The 12,217-nt window shown below is 43.3% G+C and overlaps 1 protein-coding gene across 11 annotated transcripts in view; it reads left to right on the top strand.

The window, feature by feature from the left end:
- Positions 1-12,217, top strand: part of ankhd1 (ankyrin repeat and KH domain containing 1) — a 33,327-nt gene that overhangs the window by 14,075 nt on the left and 7,035 nt on the right. For 3 of the 11 annotated variants that reach the window (XM_028009137.1, XM_028009134.1, XM_028009138.1), the window contains exons 3-29: positions 100-256; positions 400-547; positions 624-771; positions 847-1,080; positions 1,187-1,281; positions 2,026-2,181; positions 2,480-2,561; positions 3,508-3,699; positions 3,820-3,929; positions 4,081-4,168; positions 4,279-4,406; positions 4,499-4,642; positions 4,754-4,856; positions 5,456-5,718; positions 5,807-6,094; positions 7,116-7,554; positions 7,654-7,793; positions 7,889-8,000; positions 8,086-8,231; positions 8,350-8,492; positions 8,701-8,914; positions 9,036-9,211; positions 9,352-9,514; positions 9,597-9,692; positions 10,968-11,084; positions 11,183-11,351; positions 11,462-11,661. In XM_028009137.1, coding sequence (XP_027864938.1) covers positions 100-256; positions 400-547; positions 624-771; positions 847-1,080; positions 1,187-1,281; positions 2,026-2,181; positions 2,480-2,561; positions 3,508-3,699; positions 3,820-3,929; positions 4,081-4,168; positions 4,279-4,406; positions 4,499-4,642; positions 4,754-4,856; positions 5,456-5,718; positions 5,807-6,094; positions 7,116-7,554; positions 7,654-7,793; positions 7,889-8,000; positions 8,086-8,231; positions 8,350-8,492; positions 8,701-8,914; positions 9,036-9,211; positions 9,352-9,514; positions 9,597-9,692; positions 10,968-11,084; positions 11,183-11,351; positions 11,462-11,661 — 4,451 coding nt within the window. Of the gene's footprint in view, positions 1-99; positions 257-384; positions 548-623; positions 772-846; positions 1,081-1,186; positions 1,282-2,019; positions 2,182-2,479; positions 2,562-3,507; positions 3,700-3,819; positions 3,930-4,080; positions 4,169-4,278; positions 4,407-4,498; positions 4,643-4,753; positions 4,857-5,455; positions 5,719-5,806; positions 6,095-7,115; positions 7,555-7,653; positions 7,794-7,888; positions 8,001-8,085; positions 8,232-8,349; positions 8,493-8,700; positions 8,915-9,035; positions 9,212-9,351; positions 9,515-9,596; positions 9,693-10,967; positions 11,085-11,182; positions 11,352-11,461; positions 11,662-12,217 lie in introns of all 11 variants that reach the window. The other 8 variants (XM_028009129.1, XM_028009128.1, XM_028009127.1 and 5 more) reach the window with 5 other exon arrangements.

Here is a 12,217-nt window from a genome sequence, read left to right as displayed (position 1 = left end):
GGCTGGACTGGACTTGCTTCTTCATCTGGTCTGGTGTGGTTCTGCTCCCCCTGTGGTTTGCATTGCCCTATGCACCTCTGCCTTCTTGGTGTTCGGCAGGCATCGGTAAACTGTCCACTGCCGATGGTAAAGCTTTTGCAGACCCCGAGGTGCTACGGCGACTAACATCGTCCGTGAGCTGTGCGCTGGACGAGGCAGCCGCTGCCCTGACCCGAATGAGAGCTGAAAACACACTCAACGCCGGCCAAGCCGACAAGTATGTATCTCGCCCATTTTTTCACAGACCTTACACTTCAATTGTAGGATGTTTTTGTTGTTGTTGTTTTTTTTGTTCGTTTGAGGCGTATGTGTGTCCACCTGTCACCGTGGCAGTAATTGTAGCAGTCTGGTTATTTTCAGCCGTAGTTTAGCAGAAGCGTGTTCTGATGGGGACGTCAACGCTGTGCGAAAGTTGTTGGACGAGGGACGAAGCGTCAATGAGCACACGGAAGAGGGGGAGAGCCTCCTGTGCCTCGCCTGCTCGGCTGGCTACTATGAACTCGCGCAGGTAGGAAACGGGTTTGTGTCTCCGACAGCCTTTAGTCAGTGTTTCTTTACCTCATGATTTCAATTTTTGTTAACAGGTCTTATTGGCAATGCACGCCAACGTAGAGGACCGGGGCATCAAGGGGGACATAACACCTTTAATGGCTGCTGCCAGTGGAGGTTACGTGGACATCGTCAAACTGCTTTTGGTCCACGGGGCAGATGTGAACGCTCAGTCCTCCACAGGTAAAACTATCTGATCCCTGCAAAAAGCGTTAGTTCTCATTTTTCTTGAGGATTCACACAGTTTTTGGTTTCCAGGCAACACAGCTTTGACGTACGCGTGCGCCGGTGGCTTCGTGGATGTGGTGAAGGTGCTGCTGAAAGAGGGTGCGAACATCGAGGACCACAACGAGAACGGACACACACCTCTCATGGAGGCAGCCAGCGCGGGCCACGTGGAGGTGGCCAGGATACTCCTGGAGTATGGCGCCGGCATCAACACACACTCCAACGAGTTCAAGGAGAGCGCTCTCACACTCGCCTGCTACAAAGGTCTGGACCTAAATATGTCTCTGTGTTGTTAATGAGTGTCCTGTTAGTCACTATTTGTAAAACTTTGCTACCAATTGCTTTAAATTTGACTTTTTTTTAAATTTAGGTCATCTGGATATGGTTCGCTTTCTTTTGGAGGCTGGAGCAGACCAGGAGCATAAAACAGACGAGATGCACACGGCGCTCATGGAGGCTTGCATGGTGAGCATCTGACCCAAACCTCAGTTTAAACCAGACACTTCAGGTTCCAGACCTATTGGATCGATTAGTATTCTAAAAAAGTTACAAAATATGCTCTTATTTAATATTTTGGAATCTTGTGACTTACTAGAGTAAAACGGGTAGAAGGGTTAGTAAAACATAGGTTGTTTACTACTTTGTCGTTGAGTTTTATTCAGTAATTCTGCAGGGTCTTAAAAAGCTATTAATGAATCTAATTCCAAAATTTAAAATGTCACAAGCTGCAGTTAATGTATTGCTTCTACCACAACTACCTCCTAATGTGTATGCAGGTTTTGAAATATAAAGCTCCATGTATAATGAATGTATACTTTAAATTTAGCCAAAGCAGGAAATATGTAGTCAGCCAACTCAAACTATGGATAGTATTTTTTTACTCATAGGTCTTTAATTTAAATGTAAATGGTCTTAAAAGGTCATTATTTTGACTTGATAAAACTTTTTTTTCTTTCTAATAGAATTGGACACCAAAATAAAATCAAATGTTATTTAAAATATCGACGGCATCTCCCATGTTTTTGTAGCTGCAACAACACAAATAATAAAACTAAACAGAAACTTTATTTTAGGTTATCTAACCCCGTTTCAAATGTCCACAGTGACATTTTTGCCATGGAAATTGGCCAAATTCAGCCTAACTGGAAAATGCTAGTACATATTTATTCAGGTGCTTATCTCTACATCCTCTGTGTCTCGCTGTCCCAGGACGGCCATGTGGAGGTGGCGCGGCTGCTGTTGGACAGCGGTGCGCAGGTCAACATGCCAGCTGACTCCTTCGAGTCACCTCTCACCCTCGCGGCCTGTGGAGGACACGTGGAGCTCGCAGCGCTGCTCATAGAACGAGGCGCCAATCTGGAGGAGGTACATAAAGACACGCATTTTGAGGAAATTCTAAAACAAAAAAGTTGTACATTTTAGTTCTTTGATGGTGTCACTCCTAATATCAATTGGATTCTTTTTTATTTAGGATGGAGTAATCTAGTTCAGTGAATTAGAGTTGAACAAAAAATAATCTAAAAATAATGCAAGTGACAATATTTGAAATTGATGGAAGAATTGCATCTTATTTTGGAGTGTGGAATATTTCATCTTACCACTACTGCTAGTTTCAAAATCAGGATAATCATAATGTTCATGCTCATCCTCTGCTTGTCTCCAGGTTAATGATGAGGGCTACACTCCCCTGATGGAGGCAGCAAGAGAAGGCCATGAGGAGATGGTAGCACTGCTGCTGGCTCAAGGTAGGACACTTCCTCTAACATCTGGTTAATGACGTGCAGGCCCCACTTTGTGTCATTATACAGGTATTATACTTTGAAACAGAAAATCAGATCAGTGACGAATTCTAAAGAAAGTGGGCTGGATTGTTATTTGCTTATGCGTAGTATGTGCATTTTCATATAGTTGTGTGTTTTTCCATGTAGGGTGGGTAATTGTTTGTTTATGTGGGTTTGTTTTTATTGATCTGTACAGCACTTTGAGCTGCTTTTAGTATGAACAGTGTTTAATAAATAAAATTGATTGATTGATATAAGGTCAGACTAAAAGGTGGCACATTTATCAGACTTTTAGTTTAACAACTTATGCCTTTTTTTCCATTTTTTTCTCAGAAGAGTTTTTGAGACGCTAGTGGCTCGTATTTTTTACGACAGTAGGCAGACAGGAAAGAGGGCGAGGAGAAGGGGGAGGACATGCGGCAAAGGTCGCCGGGACCGGGAGTTGAACCCGCGACGTCCGCGTCGAGGACTAAGTCCTCCAAACGTGGGGCGTGCTAACCCCCTGCGCCACCACAGCACACCTACTTATGCCTTTTTTATACAATGTTAGATTAAATTCCCTTTTTGAATAAGAAAAGAAACATTTTATGACCTAAAACAAACACGTTAACATAGCATTCCTTCAGTAAATCTGAACCGAGTGAAGCTGAAACTATGGTGCTTGAGGAGTTTTGGGTAAAAAAAAAAAGTTAATATATTTCTTTGCATAGTTTTGGCTTAATTATTATACAAAAATAGTTATTAAAGGACATATGTCAACCAAAAGAGGACACCAAATGTCCTTTTTTTGAGTCTGCTAATGATTAATTGATTGCTAAATTAGTTGATCATTTCAATAATCAATTATCGTTATTGTTTAAGGCCTAGCTCATATTTTCTCTTTTAACAACCATTTCCACACATTTTCCAGGTGCTAACATCAATGCCCAGACGGAGGAGACCCAGGAGACGGCGCTGACTCTAGCCTGCTGTGGAGGCTTTCTGGAAGTAGCCGACTTCCTTATCAAAGCAGGAGCCGACATTGAGCTGGGCTGCTCCACTCCTCTAATGGAGGCTGCACAGGAGGGCCATCTGGAGCTGGTGAAATACCTACTGGCTGCTGGTGAGCAATAAAAAACTAGAGCAATAACATTCTCTGAGAGAACATATGTCATAAACTTATATCTTGCTTTAAGAAACCAACACCTTTTTAATTACAAATATGTCTTTGTCGACCATTAAGGAGCGAACGTTCACGCCACCACAGCAACAGGAGACACAGCATTGACGTATGCGTGTGAGAATGGACACACTGATGTGGCAGATGTGTTGCTTCAGGCTGGAGCCAATTTGGTACGCTCACAATACTTCTATTCAGTCTTAATGATGTTATTTAGGGATTCTGGGATTTTAAAACTACAAATGCAGTTGAAAAGAGCAAACCTCTGGCATAATTACTTTGTAAAAGCATCCTGAAACCTGAAATAATTCCTCTGATCTTTAGGAACACGAGTCTGAAGGAGGGCGGACACCTCTGATGAAGGCAGCAAGGGCAGGACATCTGTGCACAGTGCAGTTTCTTATCAGCAAAGGTGTGTTTTTAATCTGCTGGTCAGATTTACTGTGTTTGTTGAATTTTTAGCACAAGAAGTCCTGGGCCTCCCAATAAATTCTGTGGTTTTGTTTTTTTTCTCCTGTTCAGGTGCTAATGTGAACAGAGCTACTGCCAACAACGATCACACCGTGGTGTCCCTGGCCTGTGCTGGGGGGCATCTGGCTGTGGTGGAGTTGCTGCTGGCGCACGGAGCCGATCCCACACACAGGCTCAAAGTGAGGCTCCTGTTCCTAACGTGTAGTTTGAGGCTCGCTCTGCTCCTCTGATTGCATCGTAATGAAAACCTCATAATGTTGTTTGCCTCTAGGATGGCTCAACCATGTTGATAGAAGCTGCTAAAGGTGGCCACACTAACGTGGTGTCCTACCTGTTGGACTACCCCAACAACATTCTGTCTGTCCCAGTCCCGGATCTCTCCCAACTCACGCCCCCATCACAAGATGCTTCTCAGGTGTATACAGCTTTATATCTTATGAAGTTTTGCATAAAAAAAAATGTTTTGCTTCTTTCCAGACACAGACATGTTCCCCTAGCTAAATGTGACATAATTTTGTTTTATCAGGTTCCTCGTGTCCCATTCCAAGCTCTCGCTATGGTCGTGCCCCCTCAAGAACCCGACAGAGCCCCATCGAGCATTGCTACGCCCCCACCCGTCTCAAGCAAAGGTAAACGATGCCTTAAGAGGTTTATGCCTACTCTTAATTCATTTTGGTCCAACCCGCCTCACAGAGGAAAGGATTTCTCTTAGAAGAACATAGAATTTAAAGAGCCTGAAATAAAAAAATGAGCTATAAAAACTAAGTCCCTGAAATACGCAAAGAAGCTTTACAAACCGTGTCACTAAATAAAACACTATCTTGAATATTCTCTTGTTTTTATCTTGCTGACATTTGAATATTAGTTATTCATTAGTAATAATATTTGTTTTAGTGGAACTGCTTTCCATAAACCTGCCATAAACACCTGGGTGTTTCAATAACTGACTGCAAACAGTCAGTTATTGACGCGTCCCAATCCATTAGTGGAAGTTTGCATTTACAGTGCGATTTTTAGGCTAAGAATGTATCGTACTAAACACAATATAATAAAAAAAACAAAGAAATGTTACATTTTAAAACTAATCTGAGATATTTGAAAAATAGAGTCCTGAAAAGCTTCAAAGATGTTGGCTGAAAATCCTGGGTTTTGTTAAGCCATGCTTGTTTACTCTTGCCCTTCTTTGTAATTTTAATCTTGATCTCTCTGGTTTTGTTTTTAAAATCAGCGGTGTCCAAACAGAGACAAGCAGCCCTTCAGCCCGGTGTCCCCAGTGCAGTCAGTCGTGGTCCTGAAGCAGAAGCTTTGCCGCCTTTCCACTTGTGTCCACCGTTGGAATGCATAGTGGAGGAAACGGAGGGAAAGCTGAACGAACTGGGCCAGAGAATAAGCGCCATCGAGAAAGCTCAGCTCCAGTCGCTGGAGCTCATTCAGGGCGAGCCGCTCACCAAAGACAAGATTGAGGAGCTGAAGAAAAGCAGAGAAGAACAGGTATAGTCTAAACTAAAACTGTCATTATCTTAAGTAAAACTGTCAAAAGAAAACCTGTCAGTTATAGATGTGGCTGTGTTGTACTCAGGTGCAGAAGAAGAAGAAAATCTTGAAGGAGCTTCAGAAGGTGGAGCGCCAGCTGCAGCTAAAAACACAGCAACAGTTCACCAAAGAGTACATGGAGGCAAAGGGCTTAAAAGAAGATCAGGAGGCAGGACAGAATCAGGGTCCGGGCCCGGGGCCCGGGGGTATGGCTACTGCTCCGGGGCCCCTTCCTACCCCAACAGGTGGTCAGCTACCGATTGGCTCAGACACCGACGAGGAGTCCAACAAAGAGAGGGAACAGGAGCAGCTGCCAGGGGAGGAGGGGGAAGAGGTAAAATTCTAATTCACTTTGCCAAAACCTGAAAACCGGATTAATCAGGGTGTCACCTTTTATGCATATCAACTTTAACTGATTCCAGTTTCTCTTCAAAACCTGTAACATAAGAGTTGGTATAAAACACATTGAAAATACATTGTTCTTGCCTTCATGCCTTGGGGCTGTTATTAATTACTTGCATTGGGAGAAAAGGTCATGTGCAAGTGAGCAGTTGATGTAAATAAAGCCAAAATTAGACGAGTTGACGTTTTAAAATGGATCAAGCCATTTTACATCGATTATCATGGCTAGCATCACAAAATAGCAGTTTCTGTGTCTATATTTAACACACCTCCAATCTATACATGTTCCAAGAAAATCTCAGGCTAAAGGCTCATAAGGATAGAACGGAGCATACACACTCATCTAGTCAAGTTTATTTGTGTAGCACATTTTAGCAACAAAACAGTTAAAAGTGCTTTACACCATGAAACCATAATACAAGAACCACTTGTGAAACTGGTTACAAAGCCGGGGCCGTCCCCATCCAGTCACTGCCAGACTAGAACCCTGCCGACTACCCAGGAAGCACGAGCCCAGAGCTGCAGAGGGTGCTGGTGAGGCAGCATTTTTGCAGTTTTCTGGAAGTTCATTCCAGATTTGTGGTGTGTGAAAACCTTAATGCTGCTTCTCCATCTTTAGTTCTGGTTCTGATGCAGAGTAAACCAGAACCGGAAGACCTGAGTGGTCTGGGATGTCTGTTTCTCACAAACCCAAATGAACTGCAAACATTTCTGTGCGTTTACAAAATGCGTACCTCTCAAGTAACTTCTTACAACTATGTGTTTCCTCTAATTTCATTTTAAACATCCCTCTACTTCTAAAGAAAAGCTAACTTTGATCCTCTCGTAGTATTTAGTTTATTGCGTCTGCTGATTGGATTCCACCCTCCGACCGATTTGTCTTCGAGTCTCTTCTCTTGATACCACTTTAAATTATTCTAAGGAAACTCGAGGTGCTTTCTCTGTGCTTTCAGGATGAGGAGGACGATGATGACGATGAGGGCTCGGAGGACGACGCAGATGGAGAAGAGGACGACTACCCTAAACTCCCTCAGGTTGGCACAATCCTGTACAGGGATGGGCCTCAGCTGCCACAGCAGCCGCCTCTTCCTCCCTCGCCCCAGACCCAACCCCAGCCGCCGCCTCCGCCCCTCCAGGCCGCCTTCGTCCCCATCCAGCCGCTGCCAGACTACAACCCCGCTGACTACCCAGGAAGCACGAGCCCAGAGCTGCAGAGGGTGCTGGTGGGGCAGCAGATGTTGGGCCAGCAGATGCTGGGGCAGCAACCTCAAAGTCAGGGTCAACAGCTGGCCGGTTTGGGACCAGGAATGATACCTCAACCAGCCCCAGACGGGCTCATGGTGGCTACACCTGCACAGACGCTCACAGACACACTGGATGACATCATGGCAGGTGAGGATATTTGCTCACGACAGATGAACTGAAATTTTGCAGTTGCCGACTGGAGCAAACCTGCATATATGGATGTTTTGCCCCCTTTCTGTATTGCAGCTGTGAGCAGCCGCGTGCCCATGCTAACCACTACAACGTCACCCACGCCCCTGTCCCAGCCGCCCACGCAGACGAACCCAAACATCGCCTCTCCCCCTTCCGTCTTGCCCCTCTACCCTTCGGTTGACATTGACGCACACGTAAGCCTTAAAGCCGTGGTTTTCAAAGGGAACTTCAACATGTACATGCATGCAATGTAATTTATCTTATTGAAACATTTGCTGTGTCCTCACAGACGGAGAGCAACCATGATACAGCGTTGACGCTGGCGTGTGCAGGAGGACATGAGGAGCTCGTGTCAGTCCTGATTGCACGGCAAGCCAACATTGAGCACCGAGATAAAAAAGGTACAGAGGAACAAAGAGGGGGAAAGGGGGACCTCTGCTGAGGAGATAAATGGGAAAACAAATGCATTCATTCTGTGCTCCACAGGTTTTACTCCTTTGATTCTGGCTGCCACTGCTGGCCATGTCGGAGTGGTCGAGGTACTCCTGGACAAAGGTGGAGACATTGAGGCTCAGTCAGAGAGAACCAAAGACACACCCCTCTCCTTGGCATGTTCAGGAGGCCGACAGGAGGTAAAACTGCCTTTAAGATCTGCTCACAGCATATTGACGTTATAGTTCACATTGTTTTTCTTCCTCCAGCTATAATTGCATAACTGATTTTTTTTATTTTATTTTTTTTATTCGATAGGTTGTGGAGTTGCTGCTGCTGCGGGGAGCCAACAAGGAACACCGCAACGTTTCCGACTACACACCTCTTAGCTTGGCTGCTTCAGGGGGTTACGTCAACATCATCAAGATTCTCCTCAACGCTGGCGCTGAGATCAACTCCAGGTGAGTGGAAAAACAAAATGCATTTCTGAAGTTTATCCCTATCTTGTTAAAAGATTTTACCAATACCTTCTTTTCACTTTTTATCCACTGTGATATTTCCATGTGCCCATGTTTAAATACCTATCATTCTTAAACTGTCTACCACAACTATACACTGATGTTTTCATAGAAAAAGTTACATTCTGTAAATATTTTTCTTTTTCCACAGGACTGGCAGTAAGCTGGGGATCTCTCCTTTGATGCTGGCAGCGATGAACGGCCACGTTCCGGCAGTGAAGCTCTTGTTGGATATGGGCTCGGACATCAACGCCCAGATCGAGACCAACAGAAACACCGCTCTGACCTTGGCCTGCTTCCAGGGGCGAGCAGAGGTCGTCAGTCTGCTGCTAGATCGCAAGGCCAACGTAGAGCACCGCGCTAAGGTACAGGGCATTAGTGTCATTAAATCATTTTTTTTGGTGGGCATCCATCTCTCTAAATGGATGAAATTTTGTCTTGGCTCTACTTTTGTTTGCATCCGTTGACCATCCTTTGTTCACACAGACTGGTCTCACTCCATTGATGGAGGCAGCCTCTGGGGGTTATGCCGAGGTGGGCCGAGTTCTACTGGATAAAGGTGCTGATGTCAACGCTCCTCCCGTTCCTTCCTCCCGAGACACCGCCCTCACCATCGCTGCTGACAAGGGCCACTACAAATTCTGTGAGCTGCTCATTAACAGGTAAGACTTTCTCACATCTATGTACTTTTTAAACGTATCTGTATTTTTTCTCTGAGACAGTGCTGCAGCTTTTTTTAAAATTAATATTATTATTATTTTTCTGACTCCTCATGGCAACACTTACTGCTCTCTGTTTGTAGGGGGGCTCATATTGACGTACGAAACAAGAAAGGGAACACTCCCCTTTGGCTGGCAGCGAACGGTGGTCACTTTGATGTGGTTCAGCTCCTTGTGCATGCAAGTGCCGACGTGGATGCTGCAGACAACCGTAAAATCACACCACTCATGGCTGCTTTTCGCAAGGTGTGTGCTTTATTCTACATTCAGTGGCATCCTGCATCACTTTAACAAATCCTCCAGTAACATTCTTTCCTGTAACTTGTAGGGTCATGTGAAGGTGGTGCAATATCTTGTGAAGGAAGTCAACCAGTTTCCATCAGACATCGAGTGCATGAGATACATTGCCACCATCGCTGACAAGGTAGCTATTGAATTCCTTTTGGACATTAAAGTCTTATTTCCACCAGAGGAAACTTTTCTAAGAACCAAATACAGATTGTCTGTGCATCCTTAAAAAGTGTTCATTTCCTGTATCTAAAATGAAGGTCTTAAAATATCTTAAAGTTATTGCAATAAGTTAATCATTAGTCTTAGATTTTGTCGTGACAGGACTATTTAATCTTGTAGTTTTATTTTTTTGTGGGACTTCTGTGTCAGGCAAAAGTTTGAGTCATTGCAGATGTCTGTCTTGCACTTTTGCAAGGAAGACACTTTGATGTTGTTGAGGCTACTGCTAACTAGCTGTGACTATAGCCTCGCTATGTAGGTTGGCATGAAGACAAATGGGGACAAAGATTAAAGGACTGGTAATCAGTCTCACATATATACAATATTCTGTCCAATTTTTTTTTACCTTTCTGATGTGATGCATGTCTTAAATTTCTTTCATAATTCTCTTAAAAGTGTTAAATTTGAAACCAGCATAATCCTTCAAATCAGACCACCATGGTAGACAATTACAGTACAAAATAACGCTTGGAAGGATATCATATTTTTGGTGTGTAGTATAAATTATGTGTGGGATTTTTGTGATGGTGAAACATTTCTCTCTCTGTATGAACAATACAGACATTCTTTGATTTTGAGGGTTGTGGTTTTATTTTTGTTTTATGATGGAATAACTGGAAAATAATTACAAGTCGTAGATGAAAGGTGGATTTTTCTTTTCTTTTTTTTGAGCCTCTGGGAACTGCACATGTGTCAAACTGATTACAGGTAGACATCAAAACAAAGTGGGGACTGATTTTACTCAGGATTTGAATAAAACATAGTGTGACACAGTCAGAGATTAATGTCTTTTTGGTCAGAATTCACTTTTTTAACCACATTCTGAACCTTGCTGTCGCAACTGGTAGTTTGTCCTTTTTTGCCACACCGTCTAAAAGTTGCATTTAAAAACAAAGAAAAAATATCCCTGCTATTAAAACTAGATCTCAATAGATTAATATACGATGATGGCTGTATTTCAACTCAGTTTTATTACATTTCCAAAGTGGTGTATAAGCGCTGCTATTGGATCGACCCTCTGGTCTATTTACATAAACAGCCGTGGTTTTGGTCCCCACAGTGGAAACAGAACTAGGATATCATGAAAGCTTCAGGAATTCAGGTTCTAGTGGGAAAACATTTCAGAGTTTATCTTCATGCTGGATGTGATGGGCGGTAAAGAGTTGTTAACCAGAGTTTTCTCCTGCAGGAGCTGTTGAAGAAGTGTCACCAGTGCATGGAGACCATTGTCAAAGCAAAAGACCAGCAGGCAGCAGAGGCCAACAAGAATGCTAGCATCCTCCTAAAGGAGTTGGACTTGGAGAAGGTAATCTTATCGTCGCCGTCTCGTCATTTCTGAGCATACAGAAGACCACCAATGAACAGCAGGAAGCAGGGTTTAAGTTACTCTGTTGTGTCCAACAGTCTCGGGAGGAGAGCAAGAAGCAGGCGCTGGCTGCCAAGAGGGAGAAGAGGAAGGAGAAGCGCAAGAAGAAGAAGGAGGAGCAAAAGAGGAAGCAGGAGGAAGAGGAAGGGCAGAAAACCAAGGAGGAGTCCTCTGAGATGCAGGAGCAGAAAGAGGATTCAGCCGAAGGTAACCTTTGTTCCTTCACTAGAAGAGACTTTCTAGATCGGGTTGGTGTTGATCACTTGGTTGATATTTACCGTAGTTTCCGTCTAAACTTGATCCCTGTTGTCTCTCAGAAAAAGAGGTTCCCATTGAGCCTCCGAGTGCGACCACCACCACCACCATCGGTATATCTGCCACCTCCACCACTTTCACTACAGCGTTCGGTAAGAAGCGAGCAAGTGTGGCCACTACCCCAAACACCAATCGGAAGAACAAAAAGAACAAGACCAAGGATTCAGCGCCTAATGAACCAATCATATTGCAAGATCCACAGGTGAGCACTTCTCTGGTTTTTCCTTCAGCCATATGGCTCAAGGATTCAATTTCATATTGACACTTCAGTTTAAAATATTGAAATATTAAATTGAAATTGATATTTTCATTTCTGAAAAAATTTTAATTGTCAAAAAAATGTTTTTCAGTAAATAGGTTGAAACTTAAAAACTATAGATGCAATATAGCAATATTTAGCAATATTTAGATTTTGTTTATCTTTCTTTTTGATTGTGGATCACAGGTAATGAAAACCCAAAAACTGTTTTTTGCAGGATGGATGCAGGATATTAGCTTAACACTAATGTTAAGCTAATAAACTATTGCTGATTTGACATTACTCTAGTAGATAATCGTTAACACCCTCTAAGCCACAAAAGGTTGTTGCTAACACAGCCGGTTATTAAAATTGCTGCATGTGAGTATATTAATGGGAAGTTCAGTGGAAGGAAAAAGTGCAACATTTACATTACACGTAATATTGCAAAAAAAAAAATGTCAGAGAAACTGAATTGTGGGGTTTCATAAACTGTAATCCACATTACCATATTAATTAA

Source organism: Xiphophorus couchianus, chromosome 23 (genome assembly GCF_001444195.1).
Source record: "Xiphophorus couchianus chromosome 23, X_couchianus-1.0, whole genome shotgun sequence".
NCBI classification, from domain to species: Eukaryota; Metazoa; Chordata; class Actinopteri; order Cyprinodontiformes; family Poeciliidae; genus Xiphophorus; species Xiphophorus couchianus.
This window is presented reverse-complemented; position numbering and strand designations above follow the sequence as displayed.